The sequence below is a fragment of the Quercus robur genome, chromosome 8 (genome assembly GCF_932294415.1).
Source record: "Quercus robur chromosome 8, dhQueRobu3.1, whole genome shotgun sequence".
Classification (NCBI taxonomy): Eukaryota; Viridiplantae; Streptophyta; class Magnoliopsida; order Fagales; family Fagaceae; genus Quercus; species Quercus robur.
The window spans coordinates 54,263,291-54,285,213 of record NC_065541.1 but is presented as its reverse complement, the minus strand read 5'-3'; the positions used below and the strand labels follow the sequence as shown (position 1 = coordinate 54,285,213).

Genomic DNA, 21,923 nt, shown 5'->3' with positions numbered 1-21,923 from the left:
GGTACCCCCTAAAAAAAATGAGGGTACCATAGAACAACCCATTATTCAAATAATAAAACGCAAGTGACAAGCATTCCAATCAGATCACTAAAATCACATTCTAGTAATGCGTCAAATTTCTTTCTCAAAAAAAAAAAAAAGTAACGCGTCAAAGATATTGTTTAGGACATTATTGTTGCACCGAATCTGATCCAAATCATTCTTTAGTGGGACTTGTAACAAGTCAACTTTTGTGACACCAATTTGATTTTCTATTGGTGAAGGCCTATTTTTTTTTTTTTAAAATAAAAAGGTCGTTGTTATTACTATTTTGTTTAATCCTTAATGACAATATTGTACGCTAAAGGGATAAAATATTTTGTTCTATGAAGTGGTTAAGAAGAAGGAGCGCGAGTCTTTTTCACGTTATCACGTATGGTTGTAATGAAATATGGGCATGGCACATAAAACTCTTTTCTTATTATTATTATAATATTATTATTTACTGTCACTTACATCGAATATTTGAACTTTAAACTTTTTATTCAAAAAAAAAAAATTAATTAAGCTAACTGGAACTCACAATAATGTCATTTTCAAGTCAAATGAAATGAAAATTAACTTGCTATGTGCAAATTTAGAATTTTCCAATTAGCTTAGAAGTTCTGGAGAACATCTGCCTTTCACATACATGAAATGTTTTTGTTGAGGTTGTGGGAGTGGACCCACTGTTTCTCTTATGTTTTGTTGTGCTAAGTCTAGTTCATCGAACCAAACAAAACTTAATTAAACCTAATTACTTTTAGGAGCATCACAATTGAAAGTTGGATTATTTGAAAATTTTGGTTCAAAAGCAATTTTTGAAAAACTTTTTCAATAGTCTTTAGGATTAGATAACATAAACAAGCTCAAGAAATGATGGAAAATAGAAATGACACTGAGATGGTCAAAACTGACAAAAATGCACCGAATGGACTGAAGTAGACCAAAATAGATCGAAGTAAACTAAATGGACCAAGTGGACTAAATATGACCGAATAGGACTAAAGTGGACGGAATAGGACCGAGTTTGACCGAATAAGATTAAAGCGGACCGAATAAGACTGAATGGACTGAATGGACCGAATAGGAATAAAATGGACCGAACCGAATAGGACTGAAGTAGACCGAAGTGGACTAAACAAGACTAAAGTGGACCGATTAGGACCAATGAGGACCGAATAAAATCAAAGTGGAGCGAAGTAAACAAAATGGACCGAATAGAACCAAACTTCACTGATGTGGAACAAATAAGACCAATTAGACCAAATAGGACCGGAATTTTTTTTTAATTTATAAATATTAGTCTTTAGACACCTAAAGTATTTTTTTAATATGTATTTCCTAAGAAATATAAAAAGCATTATCAAAGGATTTGAATTTTATTGCATTTTTTTTAGCTATGCTACTCTTTAAAATATATATATATATATATATATGATATGTGCATGACTCCATTTCAATATGTGGAATTTTTATTAATAAGTAAAAAAATTTAATCTATAGTTTACTTATTCAATATTTTGAAACTAAATGGGTTGAAAAAGAAGCCCTCAACTTTGTCAATAGCCTTTTGTATTAAATTTTAGTTCTATAATAAATTATTTAGAAATAAGATTTCTATCAACATAATTTTGTGAATTTCGTGACTTTCATACGACAAAATATTTTGTCAACACTTCTAAAATACTTGAATCTACAAAATGTGCCCTTAAAAATTAGAGAGGAAAAAAAAAGAGCTATTAATAATCAATAATTGCATCAACCATCAAACAACTTTAATTAATTTTATGGGAAATATTCACCAAAAAATCGGAAAATATTATATCAAGACCAATAAATTTTATCTACTTGTAAATATTATACGTAGATATAGTTTAATAGTACTATTTATTATTATATAGAGTTTTATATTATTACTATTTTTTTTTTTTTTGTTCTATTTTAGGCTGAAATTTGCTAGAAAGTTTTTTTTTTTTTTTTTTTTTTTCTTATAGGTAAAATTTGTTAGAAATTTTTATCCCATTTGAAAGGATAAGTTGGAAATATCATAATGCGAAAAACAATTAGGTGCACCTAAGGACTAAGTAATGTTCAGTGATTTTTCCACTCAATAGTATGATACAAAGTACTCAATACTATACTAAAGACCGTTGCGGTTTGGCAAAGAAATAAAATAATTTGATACTGGTATATATTGGTATATCTGTAAAAGAAAAATATTGTTAAAGTTTATTTTAATTTGTTTTAAGTTTAGTTAATAACATTGAATAGTTAATATAATACATGTCACCAGTTAATTGGTTCAACTAGAAAATGAAATAGTATGATGTGGACATGTCAGCAAACCACTAACGGTGGGGTTGCTTTTGCTAACGAAACTTCAAGATTTAAATTTAAAAATAACATAATAATTGTTGAGAAACAAGGTGGCCAAGCAACCGTGTTTATTCGTATAATGTCAATGCTCTTAGATGCAACAGTGTTTGTTATAATAACGTCAATGCTAATTACTAGATGTGATATTTTAGCCCCCAGGAATTGCTGGGCAATTTGGACGAACAGAAACAAAGTGATATGTGAAACTAGGTGTACGAAAATATTAATGTTAAGATTTATGATTGCAGAAGTTTTTTTTAGAATAATAAATTAAACACTCAAGTAGAAAATAACAAATACATTGTCACCACACTCAAGTAGAATACACAAAATTTCTCGATATAGTTTATTTACTGATACTTTTTTTTTTTTTTTTTTTTTGAGGAACAATTTACTGATACTTAAAGCATATATTAGAGACATTTTACTGCACACGCTACTCTTCTATTTCACTCTTTAATTTTTATTTTTATTTTTTTAAGTGCTTATACACTTACTGGATTGATACTACACTTATTAGATACACTTTCATGTGCCAAAATGAAAATATACCCCTTTCGCTCAAAATATGTAACAAATGCCCCTATTATAAAACTATTTAGGAAAATGCATCTATTTTAAACTCGATTTTCTAAAAAACGAGTTTCAATAAAAAAAAAATTAAAAAAAACTAGATTTTTAGAAAATCGAGTTATAGGCAATCAAACTTAAAAAATAAAAAACAAAAAAAAAAAAAACCTACATGGAACTCGAGTTCCATGTAGTTTTTTTCAAGTAACTTGATTTTCTAAAAAGTGAGTTTCAAATATTCCAAAAGAGTTTCAGAACAAGAGCATTTTACTCATTTACTGGAATTTTTGGGCGAAAGGGGTATTTTGCTATTTTTTCCCCACTTTCATGCATACGGTAGAATAATTGAGCCATATCTAGAACTCGTGAAGGACAAACCTATACTACACAAAGTGACAAAGAAGCATAGAGATAATTCAAACAAGACTTTAAAAGCCGCTATAACCTACATGTTGAAAATCTAGCATGCATGGAATAAGCAAGTCAAGAAAATCAATTTCTCTTCATTTTGAACTCTTCCATCTCCGCTTGTTAGCTTTCTTCACAATTTGAATGTGAAAGATAATAAGTTAATACCATGCAAAAAAAAACACACATGCAATTTTCTTTAAAGAAAATCACAGTCCAATTGTAAATGTCCGTAATGAATAATGAGTAATGACACCGACCTTAATATACCTTTAACCAAACTTTGTGCCAAACTCCAAGCTATAGTTGGATACAAATCCTTTTGTTTTCGTTTATTGAAAGTATATGGTTTATGTTTGTCAAAAAAAGAAAGTATATGGTTTATGATTTCGTTAATATTTGTGAACTAGCTAGTAAATATGGGGGTCTTTCTTTTAAGAAAAAAACTTAGGGGAGATATTCTAGTTGGCTTATATTCTTATTGTAAATAAAAATTGTTTATATATATATATATATATATAAATTTGCAATATCATTTCCTAGATCGTAGACAAAACCAAAACGCAAGTCATTCTCACATAACACGATTTCCTTCTAAAGAAAATATCTGGCATGAAAACAAAGTATAGGTAACTTTCTCAGTTCTTAGTAAATTCCTTGAAGATGAAAGGCTTGGTACACTTAAAAAGACAGGAACGTCTAGTTAAGCCCTGTGATTGTTAAGCAACTTGCAAACATCAAGAAATTATTATGCCCCTGAGGATCAAGGTGTACACAATAATTTTTGCAACGAAAATATTAAAATTATTTCAAATTTTAGTACAAAAAATTTACAATCTAATGTGGTACCGGTAAGAATATATTGTTACTACTTAAACAACATAATAAATGACTATTTGAGATTTCTTTATTTATTTTACTTTTTTAGTGATAGGTAATTAGTCAGTTTAAGGCTTAAGTATTAAATCCTTGGAAAATTCTTACTTCCACCTACTGGATTCCTCTACCTCTCATAGGAGGATAAGGGTGTTCCCCTTAAGAGCATTAGTATTGGTGGTGCTAAAATACTATATTGCTATTTTTAGCACCACTAATACTAAAAAAGCATGTTGCAATGGTGGTGTCATAACTAAAATTTTTTAGTTTCTTGTTACAGTACATAGCCATCTATAGCTGTGCACTAGCAAAAAAGCTAAAGCAAAAAATTGTATTTTATTACACTTCCAAGCTCTCTCTCTCTCCCTTGCACGCTCTCATCTTCTTCTTTTCTTTTTTTCTTTTCCTCTTTCTCTCTTGCATGCTGTTTTTTTTTTTTTTTTTCTTGCACACTATTTTTCAGCTAATGACTCTCAGCACTCTTCAGTTTTCAGATTTGGTATGTTGGGTTGTTTATGGGTTTTGTAAATTAGAATTTTGTAAATTTTTTTGATTTTTTTTTTTTATTTTGCAAAGTTGTGTGTTAGTGTGTTTAGATGTGAAGAAAAATAGAAGGTCAAACCCACTACAATAGCAGTTGTGATGGTTATTTATTGTAGTGGATATATTATTTTATTGTATTGAAAGCTAAAATAAAATCACTGATGTTGAGTGTTTTGTAAAGTGAAAAGGTAAAATAAATAAAGTAACTTTTTGTAATATCAAATAGCTAAATTTATGGCTCAATCAATGTGAATGCTCTAAGCATGAAATGTGGTCCAATAAGACTCCAAACGCTGGCCTGGCCTTTGAGAAAGTAAAAAACTATTGCTATCTAATTGTTAGTGTACACGCCAGCTCTAGGCCCACTATGGTTTATTTGTCCATCACAGATATGTCTTGTACTACACACATACCTCTCATATTTACCGCCCTCATATTATGATGTACTACACATACAACAACATTCATACAAATTTGTAAGATAAATTTCATCAAATAAAAACCAAGTACAACAAAATCCAATGAAGTATATAGGATGTATACCCTAAGTTTCTAGTACAAACTACAAATTACAAATACTATGAGAACAGAAAGTTTTGGAGGTCTAGGCACATTCAATAACATTCAATAATACAACAACCCTATTAATTGAAATTTAAGAAAAAAACTTAGGGGAGATATTCTAGTTGGCTTATATTCTTATTGTAAATAAAAATTGTTTATATATATATATATATATATAAATTTGCAATATCATTTCCTAGATCGTAGACAAAACCAAAACGCGAGTCATTCTCACATAACACGATTTCCTTCTAAAGAAAATATCTGGCATGAAAACAAAGTATAGGTAACTTTCTCAGTTCTTAGTAAATTCCTTGAAGATGAAAGGCTTGGTACACTTAAAAAGACAGGAACGTCTAGTTAAGCCCTGTGATTGTTAAGCAACTTGCAAACATCAAGAAATTATTATGCCCCTGAGGATCAAGGTGTACACAATAATTTTTGCAACGAAAATATTAAAATTATTTCAAATTTTAGTACAAAAAATTTACAATCTAATGTGGTACCGGTAAGAATATATTGTTACTACTTAAACAACATAATAAATGACTATTTGAGATTTCTTTATTTATTTTACTTTTTTAGTGATAGGTAATTAGTCAGTTTAAGGCTTAAGTATTAAATCCTTGGAAAATTCTTACTTCCACCTACTGGATTCCTCTACCTCTCATAGGAGGATAAGGGTGTTCCCCTTAAGAGCATTAGTATTGGTGGTGCTAAAAAACTATATTGCTATTTTTAGCACCACTAATACTAAAAAAGCATGTTGCAATGGTGGTGTCATAACTAAAATTTTTTAGTTTCTTGTTACAGTACATAGCCATCTATAGCTGTGCACTAGCAAAAAAGCTAAAGCAAAAAATTGTATTTTATTACACTTCCAAGCTCTCTCTCTCCCTTGCACGCTCTCATCTTGTTCTTTTCTTTTTTTATTTTCCTCTTTCTCTCTTGCATGCTGTTTTTTTTTTTTTTTTCTTGCACACTATTTTTCAGCTAATGACTCTCAGCACTCTTCAATTTTCAGATTTGGTATGTTGGGTTGTTTATGGGTTTTGTAAATTAGAATTTTGTAAATTTTTTTGATTTTTTTTTTTATCTTGCAAAGTTGTGTGTTAGTGTGTTTAGATGTGAAGAAAAATAGAAGGTCAAACCCACTGCAATAGCAGTTGTGATGGTTATTTATTGTAGTGGATATATTATTTTATTGTATTGAAAGCTAAAATAAAACCACTGATGTTGAGTGTTTTGTAAAGTGAGAAGGTAAAATAAATAAAGTAACTTTTTGTACTATCAAATAGCTAAATTTATGGCTCAATCAATCTGGATGTCTAAGCATGAAATGTGGTCCAATAAGACTCCAAACGCTGGCCTTTGAGAAAGTAAAAAACTATTGCTATCTAATTGTTAGTGTACACGCCAGCTCTAGGCCCACTATGGTTTATTTGTCCATCACATATATGTCTTGTACTACACACATACCTCTCATATTTACAGCCCTCATATTATGATGTACTACACATACAACAACATTCATACAAATTTGTAAGATAAATATTATGTCTATATCATTTCACAATAAATAATAAGTGACAAATTGTTACTATCTATTTTTTATGGGCAAAATAAGTAATTTTAGTTATTGGTAGGCGAAAAAATAATTTTAATGGTATGTTCAAATTAGAACAAATAACAACTTACCATTGTAAAAATGTTGTGGAGCCCTTCAAAATTCCCTTTACTAGTTTTACGCATATACAAATACAATAGAATACAATAGAATGATTTCACAATTCTAAGAGTTTGTTTGGGATCCGCTTATTTTATTGAAATTAAAATTTTTTTGCCGAAAGTACTGTAAATAAAGGTAAAAGTTAGTTGAAATAGTATAGTAAAACCCATGAATAATACCAAAAAGTGCAGTGGGTCCCATGAATAGTAGAAAAAAAAAGCTGAATAGTAAAATAAACTGGGTTTTTAAGCCGAAGCCTTCTATCTTTGATGTAAAAAAAAAAAAAACTAGAGCCAAACGCACACTAAGGGTCTGTTTGAGATCCACTTATTTTGCTAAAACTGAAAACTTTTTGCAAAAAGTACTGTAGATAAAGGTAAATATTAGTTGAAATAGTACCGTAAGACCCATAAAGAGTACTAAAAAGTGCATTAAGACTCATGAATAATACAAAATATAAATTGAATAGTAAAATAAGTTAGCAAAAAATAAGTTAGCCATACAGACATTAAGTGAGCGTTTGGATTCAGATTATTCCTTTTTTTTTTTTTTTTAGCCAGCGTCTCTTGCACTGTTCATGGAACATGAACAATATATTTAGGTAAATGTACAGTAACCCACGCGTGAACAGTAACTTTTTTATTTTTTTTTTATTGTTTTTAGTTTTCAACAAAATAAGCAGTATTTAAACGGACACTAAGCTTGATCTTTTACCCATTGCTTTCTTATATCTCACAAGGTACAAAGACAAGAAGAACAAAGCAAATTCGAGTTAATGGACCACCAAGCATTTTGGATAATACTTCCCATCGTGTGGGCATGCATTGCTGTGCTCACCTCCGCTCTAGGGGGCCGGAAGTCTGGCTCTTCCAGACTTCCCCCAGGTCCCCACCCTTTTCCGATCATCGGAAACATCCTGGAGTTGAGCAACAAACCCCATCAAGATGTTGCCAAGCTCTCCAAAACCTATGGACCCCTTATGACTCTCAAGCTAGGGAGCATAACAACCATAGTCATTTCCTCTCCAGACATAGCCAAAGATGCACTGCAAAAAAATGACCAAGCCTTCTCCGGCCGAACTATCCCGGACGCCGGCCGTGTATTTGACCACCACAAGGTTTCAATAGTGTGGTTGCCTGCATTGGCTCGTTGGAGGAACCTCAGGAAAGTTTCTGCCACGCAAATATTTGCTCCACAACAACTTGATGCCACACAAGCCCTTCGACAACAAAAGGTGCAAGAATTACTTGACCATGTTAACCAATGTTGCAGCAATGGTGGGAAAGTGGTTGATATTGGTCGAGCAGCCTTCATTACAGTACTTAATGTCATATCAAACACATTTTTTTCCATTGACTTGGCCCATTATAGTTCAGATTTGTCGGGACAAGATTTCCAGGAGCTTGTATGTGTTGTCATGGAATTAGCTGGAAAGCCTAATATTGCAGACTATTTCCCAGTACTTCGTTTAGCTGACCCACAAGGTGCACGACGAAGGATGACGATTTATTATGGCAAATTGATCGAGATTTTTGACGGAATCATCAATGAACGAGTACAATTAAGAGCTTCAAAGGGTTCTAATGCAAGAAACGATTTACTAGATTCCTTCCTCAATCTTGCTAAAGATGATAATTCAGAATTAAGCCGCGATGATTTCAAACATTTGCTTCTGGTATTGACTAACTGCCTTATAGCTTTGCTTTTGGTATTGAATTCCATAATATAAGCCTTTTAAACTCATCTCTTGAGACTATGTTCCAAGATATACTCTTTAGGTAGTTATAAGCCATCATGATTTTTTTTTTTTTTTGATACGGTATAAGCAATCATGAATATTATTTCTTTTCAACCATAAATAAGTTGTGGTATCTACAGCAAGTTCATTACGCAAGACCTGTATAACATTTTTCCTTCAGGTAATTAATGGTATGACTTTAAATTTTAAGAGATTTCATACTTAATTCCATCTGCTTGATGCTATAAATAAATTATCACTTACCTAAAAATCATAAACCATTGGAAACTAATAAATTTAATCGTTTAATCATAATTCTTAATTGCTCTTTCTGAAATCCTATTGCAAGGAGGGGGATAATATTTTCCAAGGAATGACGGAAAACCAACAGTTTATTCACTAGTTTTATTGCAGTCGCGTACTCCTAACTCTTTGTTAGAATTAACCTTATCAAAAGCAAATGATAAGAGTATTACTTTCTGTCTTTATTAGTTTATAGTAAACTTAATCAAGTGTTCTTAACTAGCTCTCACACTATTTTGTACCAGGATTTATTTGTTGCAGGGGTTGACACAACATCAAGCACAATTGAATGGGCAATGGCAGAGTTACTTCACAACCCTGAAAAAATGGCAAAGGCCCGAGATGAGCTAGAAAAAGTCCTGGGCAAGGATGGGCTTGTTCAAGAATTGGACATCTCTAAGTTCCCATTTTTACAAGCAATAGTGAAAGAAACCCTTCGTTTGCACCCACCAGCACCTTTCCTAGTTCCCCACAAGGCAGAAACCGTTGTAGAAATGTGTGGCTTCACTGTGCCCAAAAATGCGCAAATTCTAGTCAATGTGTGGGCAATGGGGCGAGATCCAAGCATATGGACGGACCCTAATATATTTTTGCCTGAAAGGTTCTTAGAGCGCACCACTGACTTTAAAGGTCAACACTTTGAGTTGATTCCATTTGGAGCTGGAAGAAGGATTTGTCCTGGATTACCATTAGCTAACAAGATGGTACACTTGATGTTGGCATCTCTTGTTCATTGCTTTCATTGGAGACTTGCGGATGAGATGAAGCCAGAAGATATAGACATGAGTGAGACCTTTGGAATCACCTTACACAGGTCTGAGCCTCTCCGGGCTATTCCCATCAGGTTATAACTTCTATTATTTTCGTAGCCAATTATATTTGCCTGTGTGTAGAATCGTTTAATATATGTTAGGATTTTCTGTAAGCAATAAGCATGACAAAGATCACTGTATGCAAGGTATCGTACTTCATTGGTACCAAAAAAAAAAAAAAAAAGTTTTAAACTTCTTGACGCTGTGTGACAAAAAATTTAAAGATAATATAATAATTGTTCAAAAACAAGGGTGGACATGCGACTATGTTTATTCTATTAAAGTCAATTTTCTTGAATGTAAATCATGTGAACTATTAACCCTCAATCATTTCTGGGCCATATGGACAGACAGAAACAAAGCCATGTGTGAAATTTTAAATTAGACTCATAAGAATATGTTGACCTTATATACCTTAAGTTCTAACCAAACGCCGTGCTATCTCAATGATTGTTGGCTAACTTGGCTTCCTAGTATAACATCAATGCCAGGATCTTGTTTCCTATATGTATGCTGTGTACTGGCTTCCTTAAATCCCCTGTATCGATAATAATGCGATAGTTGAAAGTTCATCAGATCTGTTAGCTACTAGCTAAACAAGACAAAAGGTAAGTCCATAGCTATGTGAGACACTGTAAACTTTCAATTTTGGATTGGAGGAATCTCGTTCAAAACCTATTCATAAAACAATTCAAGTGTATCACTTAAATAAGTTAAATGACTTATCAAATACGATATATGACTAAAAGTATACGTGGATGATTTTATTAATCACCATATAGTGTGTTGAAGGAATTTTCCTTCAAACCAATTTGGAGGTAAATAGTTTCCAATTAGAAAAATGGTGTAGTTGCCATATGATATAAATAAGGAAAAAAATTTCAAGTTCCAACCAATTGGAACCAAATTTTGTCAAACCCATTATGTAGCAATTTTTTTTTCTTTTTTTTTTTTTTGAACAAGTTACAACCTGACAATTGATGAAACGATCCATGTGTACTTTTAGTCACATGATCTATCTAATGATTCATATGATTTGTTTCAATAATACACGTTAATGTGTTTATGAATGATCACGTAATAGATTAGAGGAGATTCCTCCAATCCAATTTAGAGGAAAAACTTTGTTAGATAAAATAAAAGTATTAGTAGAGGGCTAAAGAAAACAAGTATGTAATTAGTATGGTATATTATTTGTATAGTGAAGAAGAAAGAAAGTTTGCAAGAGAGTGAGAAGAGCAAATACACAAAAGAAAACTCTCGCAAAAAAGACCAATTTAGGAATAAGCATATGATTGTTACACTATAATGGGGATTTTTTCTTTTTTGGGATAATCGCAAGACTCTTGACTCAACATAGGATACTTCTAAAGAAGCAAGTGTTACTGTTAGCTCCAAAGCTAAGGTTATTCTAGGAAAAGATGTTAATGAAAGTAAACATAGGAGGCAAAGAAACAATAATTATTTATTTATTTATTTATTATAATAAATTGATAATTACAATGGAAGTAGGAGATTTAAACCCTAAATATCTTCATTAGAAATAATAGAAGATGCTAACTAGGTTTAGCTATAAGCCTCTTGGTCGACAATATGTTGTTTGCGTGGGGATTCTAGGGTTTTTTTTGGGGGGGGGGGGGGGGGGAGGGTGTGGGGAGGTCTTGATGGTAACTCATGTGATTTGTACATAAAAACTCAAGTGGATATCTATAAACCTAATGAGAATGGTGGGCTTGGGTAAGAAGATTATAGGATGTGAACAAAGAGGATAAATTCAATAATGATGTAATGTAGAAGTCCATAATTACACTATTTAATAAGATAATATCATTTCAAAAATGGTTAATTAAAAGTATAAAACCTGAAACACAAGATTACAATCTCATTAAGTCATACAAATATTTGAAAAAAAAAAAAATCAAAATAGAAACTACCAAAGCATAGGAGTCACGGGCCACATCGATCGGCAAACAAAGGCACCAAATCATGAGTTCTTCTATAGAAATACATTTTGCTACACATTTCGATATAACTTACACATTTGTCAATGTATAATTGGATTTCATCACTTACACATGAGACCACTATTGGTTCTTGTGAAAATTAATTCAATCGCCACATGACATGTGTATTAGTTGTAGCAAAGTATGTGCAATACTCACTTTTCAAAATACTCCATATTAGATTATCTATTTTACATTACATTTCATTAAAATATCAATTTTTCTTGATTTTTTTTAATTGTTTCTCTTTCTTCACACAAAACAACCACCATCCACTCTTTTTTTCATTCTCAACATACATAAAGAAATAATAAACAATTAAATGCAAATGAATAGTTTCTATGTAAATTTACACGATTACTGTAACAAACTTGTAAATTTATATAGTTATACACAGATTGATGTAGATCATTTTTAGAAAAAATTGTGTAAATTTTATACTTTTTTCTATTATACACGAACTGATGTAAATGCCAAACTTGCAGAAGAAAAAAAAAAAAAAAAAAAAAAAAAAAAAAAAAAAAAAAAAAAAAAAAACTTGATTTGTGATATCTTTTATTCTTCAACTTCTACTAAAGTTATCACAATTTTAAGTATTTTCCTTTTCATTCGGTCTTATTATCCTTCAATATGAAGTGAGAAAACTTAATTTCTCAAGTTCAAGACACAAAGGTGGTTTCTTTTAAATACAATTATCAAACCCTACCAAATTTCAGTCAGTTTTGATGACCCATGCTATTGATGAAACCAATCTATTAGGGATGAATGTTATAGCATGAAACCAATCTATAAGGGATGAATGTTAACCATTAAAAAGCAACTTCAAACAACCGAGTGGACATAACTAAATTTTCTCCAATGAGTCGCATAATGCAATAATGAGGCTCAATTTTCAACAAATACAAAATTCTGAAGTAAGCTAAATTGTAAATTTTGCTTCAACATAGCATTTGAATTTGTTATTGTTATTTAAGTAGTTAATAAAGGGCATTGATGTATAAAATCCCATCAAATTTTATAAATTATATGTTGTGATGTACCCATGAATTGACTAAACCTAAAGGGTGTCCAAACTAACCTATGTTTAGGACACTTAGGCCCCGTTTGGTAGAGATGTTAAACAACTCATTTTCAGTTTTTAAACAACATTACACATTTTTTTACACAATTTTTCACCCACACGTATTTCGAAAAACTATAAACAACATTACTCAAACTCCTCTATCAAACGAGCCCTAAAAATTTAAAGGATTGAAAATTTAAATTAAAATAAAACTAGTCTCATCACACGTTCTCCGTGCATGCTCAAAGGGTTTTTCTTTTGTGGGCATATGTCAAAGTTTGTCATTCATCCAAATTTGAGGGTTTTACATTTATGCAATAGTGTTATGCATTTGCCAACTATTAATATAGCTAGGAGTGTGATGAGGCTAGAACAAAAAATAAAGACCAAAATCTATTAGCTATCTAAAAAGCACCAATGCCCCTACATTACACATTTGGTTTATTGAGTCCATTTATCTTCTTTCTTCCTTTTTTTTTTTTGTTATTTTATTTTTAAAGTTTTGAACAGTTGCTACAGTGCCAATTTGGTTTGTTCAATTGGCACTATAGCTACAGTGCTTTGGTTTCAACCTCTACACTGTTGCTGCTTTCTTTTCCTTTTTTTTATCCGCTACTTTCTTTGCTCTTTTTTTTTTTTTTCGGCGCAATATCGTCCTGTCCACTCTTTTTTTATTTATTTTATATATAAATTAAGATGTTAATTAACACAATAAATTGTCACAATATTTTTGCAATTGTTGATATGTTAATTCCTTATAAGTTAAAATAAAATATCATACTAGAATCATCCACAACTAAAACTAAAGGTATTAAGAAAAAAAAAAAGTGCTACATCCACAAAATTTTTCGCAACACTTTCACAACATTGTTCATCAAGCTTCTTCTTTTTTTATTCCACAAACCACAGTACGCCAGTTTTGGTTGTGCTACTTTTGTTTTTTCTTTTAAATATTTATATGTGTATGTACAGTTGCACTGACTTAACAAATTTTTACAATATTTTCACAATTATTGACAATTTGTACTGTTCATTGGGCATTTTTTTTTCACAATATGCTAGTTTTTCTTGTGTTTTAAATATTATATGTGCATAGACAATTACACTAACGCAACAAATTTTTACAATATTTTCATCATTATTGAGGTGCCAATTTTTTAAAGGTCAAAGTAAAATAATAAAATAAGAAACTAAGACCAATCACAACTAAAAATAAAGATATTATGAAAATGTTATAACATCTTCTTCTTCTCACAATATTTTCACAATCGCGAAATCTCAGTTCCTTATAGATCAAAATAAAATAAAATAAAAAGAAATGTTATGTACATAAAATTTTCACAATAATTTTGTAACAAATTTTATGTGGCAAGGTATTTTTGAAGGATAAAAAAATACTATCAATAGTGGGTTTAATTTAAAACCAATAACAACTTGTCATTTATAATTTGTTCTAAAAATGTTATGGATGTAGCATTTCTCATAAATAAAATAAAAATATATTTATTTGGATCCTAAAAATAAAAGTATTGTGAAAATGTTTTAATATTTTTTTGTATTCTTAGACTTCTTTTTTAGTAATTGGGTGAGCCAAAATTCACTGTACGTTTCACGCACAATTTTCTTGTATTGTCTTTTTTTTTTTTTTTAATGCATAATTTTAAAACCAATAATAATTTTTTACCTAAGATTTGTTGTGAAAATGCTGTAGACGTAAAAATTAAATAATAAAATATGAAACCGAGACCTACCACAGCTGGAAATAAAAAATATTACAAAAATGTTGTGACATTTTGTTATATTCCTAAACTTCTTTTTTTTGTGACATTTTGTTGTTTTCCTAGGCTTCTTTTTTTGTTTTGTCAAATTTAGTAAGCCAAAACTCATTGTTTTAGGCACAATTTTCTTTAGTTGGCTTTTTTATTTTATTTTTAAATGCACGGTTAAAAGTAGTTAGCCCAATTTAAAACCAATAGTAATTTACAATCTTAGATTTATTATGAAAATATTATGGACATTACATTACTCTAAAATAAAATAATAAAATATCAGACTATGACCCACCATAGCTAAAAATAAAGATATTGTAAAAATATCGTGACTTTTTGTTGTGTTTCTAGACTTCTTTTTTGGTTTATTCAATTTGTTGAACTAAAATTCATTGTTTAATGCATAATTTTTTTAGGTTGATTTTTTTTTACACATTGTTTCAAGTTTTTTTTTTTTTTTAAATAAAAATAAACACACACACACACACACATATTGTTTTACACACACATAACACACACACAAATTGATGGAGTAACACTTTCCTCCTTTATGTTTGGGTTAGTTGCATTCCCCTCTTAAACTAAAGTTGAATAATTTCATCATTTATATTTTGTAAATGAGTATATACCCCTATTGTTTCTCTCTTAGTTAAACCCTAACAAAATCTTATAATTCCTAAAATATTCCATTGTGCAATGTCTAATATACTCTTACTAAATTTTAATGTCCCAAAAAACTTCTGTGCATTTTGAATTTTATGTGGTAGACTAGTAGTCATGTTTGGAAAGTTAAAATGATAATATATGGTGTTCTATTTGTTACCTAGAGAACACTAATTTATTGAGTTTAAATTTTCTATACTTATAATTTTATCTAATAAAAACTTTGATGGCACATGTCTTTTGTTAATTTGTTCTTTTTTAAATTTACTTTCCTACTTAAAAGGGTATTCATTAAAATTAAGTAAGCTAAACATCGTAGTTAGACTCATAAAATAAGATAATAAGGAATGAAATATGAATAACAAAATCTTCATTGTAGATGATTGCAAATATTTAATTTAATGAAGATCTTCAAAAAAATTGTAGCATATATTATCATTCATTGGGCCCATCAGCTCTTATAGCCTAGCCCAAATCCGAAACATACACTTGGTCTATAGGGTCCACTTTGGATTAAAGATATAAACCCACACACACATGTTCAGCCCACATACACATGAAAGGGATCCACCTATTAAAAAAAAGGGGTCCATCAGCTAGCCTTTTTTCCTTTAATTGCATTATGTCATCATATTTGCATTTTAATTTAGCAAAATATGGGTTAATTCTATACTAAAGTACTAAACAAAGTTTAAAAAAAATTTACCATATAACTCACCACGAAGAGCAAACAAATTGACAGGATGAAAGAGTGCATGATTAGTTGATTACCAAAAACATGAATTTATTAACAGAAAATTAGAATGGCTGCTACATATTAACATGAAAAAATAAGTTTATAGATTAAATAGTAAACAACTTCTGATTAACATGAAAATGAGACTATTATGCAAAAATTTCAAATTAATAAAATTCAAAATAGAAATTGTAAGACTTTATATCTTTGTGTGTGTGTGTGTGTGTTTTTTTTTTTTTTAATTTTTTTTTTATAGCCAATATATGAAGTTCTGTTTTTATTAAATTTTGTATAATTTAAGTTTCTTAATAGTCACCCTGAAAAATATTCTTGGAGCCATCACTGTTGAATAAGAAATACTCTTAAAGCCGCCATGTTGAATAAGAAAGTCAAGAAAGGCAACTTAATTTCTTCATGTTGGACTCTTCCATCTCCGCTTGTTAGTTTTCTTCATAATATAAGTATCTCACAAGGTACAAGGACAAGAAAAACAAAGCAAAGGGATTTTTTTTTTTTCCAGCCCCCCTCCCTAACTTGAAATCATGAGTCCATCCCTGCTTCATGGTAAACTCTTTAATCTCTGCTTGTTAGTTTTCTTCCCAATATATATATTTAAAAGAATTTTCTTCATAATTTGAATGTGAATATTCTTGGAGCCATCACTGTTGAATAAGAAATACTCTTAAAGCCGCCATGTTGAATAAGAAAGTCAAGAGAGGCAACTTAATTTCTTCATGTTGGACTCTTCCATCTCCGCTTGTTAGTTTTCTTCATAATATAAGTATCTCACAAGGTACAAGGACAAGAAAAACAAAGCAAAGGGATTTTTTTTTTTTTTTTCCAGCCCCCCTCCCTAACTTGAAATCATGAGTCCATCCCTGCTTCATGGTAAACTCTTTAATCTCTGCTTGTTAGTTTTCTTCCCAATATATATATATATATATATATATTTAAAAGAATTTTCTTCATAATTTGAATGTGAAAGATTACCTACTACCTTGCAAAACAAATACAGATGCAAATTTTTTAAAGAAAATTAATTACGGTCCAATTTTAAGTGTGGGCAATGATCAATGAGCAATGACACAGACCTTAATTAATATACCTTTAACCAAACTTCGTGCCAAACTCCATGCTGGTTGTATACAAATCCTTTCGTTTTCGTTTGTTGAAAGTATATGGTTTATGATAATGCTATATGCATTGAATAAGAAAGTCAAGAATATCAATTTTCTTCATGTTGAACTCTAGCTTCCATCTCCGCTTGTTAGTTCTCTTCACAATATATATATATATATATAGAGAGAGAGAGAATAATTTTCTTCACAATTTGAATGTGAAAGATTACCTACTACCATTCAAAACAAATACACATACAATTTTTTAAAGAAAATTACAGTCCAATTGTAAATGTGGGTACCTATACCTTTAACCAAACTCTGTGCCAAACTCCAAGCTAGTTGGATACAAATCCTTTTGTTTTCGTTTATTGAAAGTATATGGTTTATGATAATGCTATACGCGCACTGGCGGCTCCATGTATAGTCCAGGATGGTCACAAGACCACCCTAATTTGGAAAAAAATTTTATTATTATATGTAAATTTTAAAAAAATTATGATTTTTTATCCTTAAAAAAATATTTGGGACCACCTTAAATTTTTTTAGGCTCAACATAGTTACACTTCAGACAAAATTTAGCAACAAACTTGGTTGTAGATTAAGACTACAACTCAACTCAATATTTTTTTATTGGATGTGAATTTTGCCAAATCCATTATTGGATTCATTTTTTTCTTAAATCCTCCATATTTGCAAAATTTCAAAAAGATGAAATATCAATAGCTATGTCATTACTCAATTCTTTAAATTTCGAAATTTTGTTATCTAAAATTATACATAAAAAATAAGTTTATAGATTAAATAGTAAACAACTTCTGATTAACATAAAAATGAGACTATTATGCAAAAATTTCAAATTAATAAAATTCAAAAAGGAAATTGTAAGACTTTATATCTTTGTGTGTGTATGTTTTTTTTTTTTTTTTAGCCAATATATGAAGTTCTGTTTTTATTAAATTTTGTATAATTTAAGTTTCTTAATAGCCACCTGAAAAATATTCTTGGAGCTGTCACTATTGAATAAGAAATACTCCGCCACGTTGAATAAGAAAGTCAAGAAAGTCAACTTAATTTCTTCATGTTGGACTCTTCCATCTCCGCTTGTTAGTTTTCTCCACAATATAAGTATCTCACGAGGTAGAAGGACAAGAAAAACAAAGCAAATTCGAGTTAATGGACTACCTAGCATTTTGTATAATACTAATTCCCTTCGTGTGGGCATGCATTGCTGTGCTCACCTCCGCTTTAGGAGGCCGGAAGTCTGGCTCCTCCATACTTCCCCCAGGCCCCCACCCTTTTCCAATCATCGGAAACATCTTGGAGCTGGGCAACAAACCCCATCAAGCTATTGCAAAGCTCTCCAAAACCTATGGACCCCTTATGACTCTCAAGCTTGGGAGCATAACAGCCATAGTCATTTCCTCTCCAAACATAGCCAAAGAAGCACTCCAAAAAAAAGACCAAGCCTTCTCTGGCCGAATTGTCTTGGACATTAGCCGAGTATTTAACCATAACGAAGTTTCAATAGCGTGGTTGCCTGCATTGGCTCTTTGGAGGAACCTCAGGAAAGTTTGTGCCACGCAAATATTTGCTCCACAACAACTCGATGCCACACAAGCCCTTCGACAAAAAAAGGTGCAAGAATTACTTGACCATGTTAATCAATCTTGCAGCAATGGTGGGAAAGTGGTTGATATTGGTCGAGCAGCCTTCATTACAGTACTTAATGTCATATCAAACACTCTTTTTTCCATTGACTTGGCACATTATAGTTCAAATTTATCGGCTCAAGATTTCCAGGAGCTTGTATGTGCTATCATGGAAATAGCTGGAAAGCCTAATATTGCAGACTATTTCCCAGTACTTCGTTTAGTTGACCCACAAGGTGCACGGCGAAGGATGAAGATTTGTTATGCCAAATTGATCGAGATTTTTGACAGAATCATCAATGAACGAGTACAATTAAGAGCTTCAGAGGGTTCTAAGGCAAGAAACGATTTACTAGATTCCTTCCTCAATCTTGCTGAAGATGATAATTCAGAATTAAGCCGCGACGACTTCAAACATTTGCTTCTGGTATTGACTAACTTCCTTATAGCTTTGCTTTTGGTATTGGATTCCATAATATATAAGCCTTTTAAACTCATTTCTTGAGACTATGTACCAAGATATACTTTTTCAGCAGTTATAAGCCATCATGATTTTATTTATTTATTTATTTTTTTTTTTTTTGAGACGGTATAAGCCAACATGAATATTATTTCTTTTCAACCATGCTTTGGTCATCCAAAGAAGTAAATATGTTCTGGTATCAACAGCAAGTTCATTACGCAAGACTTGTATAACATTTTTCCTTCAGGCAATGGTATGACTTTAAATTTTAAGAGATTTCATACTTAATCCTATCTGCCTTGATGCTATAAATAAATTATAACTTACCTAAAAATCATAAACGAAACTAAAAAAATTTAATCATTCAATCATAATTCTTAATTGCTCTTTCTGAAATCCTATTCCAAGGAGGGGGGAGAATATTTTCCAAGGAATGACGGAAAACCAACAGTTTATTCACTAGTTTTATTGTAGTCGCGTACTCCTAACTCTGTTAGAATTAACCTTATCAATAGCAAATGATAAGAGTATTATTTTCTGTCTTTATTAGTTTAAAGGAAACTTAATCAAGTGTTCTTAACTAGCTCTCACACTATTTTGTGCCAGGATTTATTTGTTGCAGGGGTTGACACAACATCAAGCACAATTGAATGGGCAATGACAGAGTTACTTCGCAACCCTGAAAAAATGGCAAAGGCCCGAGATGAGCTAGAAAAAGTCCTAGGTAAGGATGGGCTTGTTCAAGAATTGGACATCTCTAAGTTCCCTTTTTTAAAAGCAATAGTGAAAGAAACCTTTCGTTTGCACCCACCAGCACCTTTCCTAGTTCCCCACAAGGCAGAAACCGTTGTAGAAATGTGTGGCTTCACTGTGCCCAAAAATGCGCAAATTATAGTAAATGTGTGGGCAATGGGGCGAGATCCAAGCATATGGACAGACCCTGATATATTTTTGCCTGAAAGGTTCTTAGAGCGCACCACTGACTTTAAAGGTCAAGACTTTGAGTTGATTCCATTTGGAGCTGGAAGAAGGATTTGTCCTGGATTACCATTAGCTAACAAGATGGTACACTTGATGTTGGCATCTCTTGTTCATTGCTTTCATTGGAGACTTGCGGATGAGATGAAGCCAGAAGATATAGACATGAGTGAGACCTTTGGAATGACCTTACACAGGTCTGAGCCTCTCCGGGCTATTCCCATCAGATTATAACTTCTATTATTTTCGTAGCCAATTATATTTTCCTGTGTGTAGAATCGTTTAATATGTGTTAGGATTTTCTGTAAGCAATAAGCAGGACAAAGATCACTGTATGCATGGTATCGTACTTCATTGGTAGTTTTAATCTTCTTGACGCTGTGTGACAAGAAATTTAAAGATAATATAATAATTGTTCAAAAACAAGGGTGGAAATGCGACTATGTTTATTCTATTAAAGTCAATTTTCTTGTATGTGAATCATGTGATCTTTTAACCCTCAATCATTTCTGGGCAATATGGACAGACAGAAACAAAGCCATGTGGGAAATTTTAAATTAGACTCATAAGAATATGTTGACCTTATATACCTCAAGTTCTAACTTCTAACCAAACGCCGTGCTATCTCAATGATTGTTGGCTAACTTGGCTTCCTAGTATAACATCAATGCCAGGATCTTGTTTCCTATATGTATGCTGTGTACTGGCTTCCTTAAATCCCCTGTATCGATAATAATGCGATAGTTGAAAGTTCATCAGATCTGTTAGCTACTAGCTAAACAAGACAAAAGGTAAGTCTATAGATATGTGAGACACTATAAACTTTCAATTTCGGATTGGAGGAATCTCGTTCAAAACCTATTCATAAAACCATTCAAGTGTATCACTTAAATACGTTAAATGACTTATCAAATATGTTATGTAACTAAAAGTATACATGGATGATTTTATTAATCACCACATAGTGTGTTTAAGGAATTTTCCTTCAAACCAATTTGGAGGTAAACAGTTTCCAATTAGAAAAATGGTGTAGTTGCCCTCTGATATAAATAAGGAAAAAAATTTCAAGTTCTAACCAATTGGAACCAAATTTTGTCAAACCCATTATATATGTAGCAATTTTTTTTTTTTTTTTTTGGAACAAGTTACTACCTGACAATTGATGAAATGATCCATGTGTACTTTTAGTCACATGACCTATCTAATGATTCATATGATTTGTTTCAATAATACGCGTTAATGTGTTTATGAATGATCATGTAATAGATTAGAGGAGATTCCTCCAATCCAGTTTAGAGGAAAAACTTTGTTAGATAAAATAAAAGTATTAGCAGAGGGCTAAAGAAAACAAGTATGTAATTAGTATGGTATATTATTTGTATAGTGAAGAAGAAAGAAAGTTTGCGAGAGAGTGAGAAAAGCAAATACACAAAAGAAAACTCTTGCAAAAGAGACCAATTTAGGAATAAGCATATGATTGTTACACTATCATGGGGATTTTTTCTTTTTTGGGATAATCGCAAGACTCTTGACTCAAC

The 21,923-nt window shown here is 31.2% G+C and overlaps 2 protein-coding genes across 2 annotated transcripts; both read left to right on the top strand.

Annotated features, from left to right (window-relative positions):
* Positions 1-7,824: 7,824 nt before the first annotated feature.
* LOC126697061 (cytochrome P450 76T24-like) lies at positions 7,825-10,190 on the top strand. The gene is made up of 2 exons (XM_050393885.1): positions 7,825-8,762; positions 9,374-10,190. Exons 1-2 carry the CDS (start codon positions 7,863-7,865, stop codon positions 9,977-9,979), a joined length of 1,506 nt encoding a protein of 501 aa, XP_050249842.1. The 5' UTR covers positions 7,825-7,862; the 3' UTR covers positions 9,980-10,190.
* An 8,248-nt stretch (positions 10,191-18,438) lies between these two features.
* On the top strand, positions 18,439-20,844 carry LOC126697060 (cytochrome P450 76T24-like). Its single transcript, XM_050393884.1, has 2 exons — positions 18,439-19,371; positions 20,014-20,844. The coding sequence occupies exons 1-2, from the start codon at positions 18,469-18,471 to the stop codon at positions 20,617-20,619; spliced, it is 1,509 nt and encodes a 502-aa protein (XP_050249841.1). The 5' UTR covers positions 18,439-18,468; the 3' UTR covers positions 20,620-20,844.
* Positions 20,845-21,923: the final 1,079 nt, after the last annotated feature.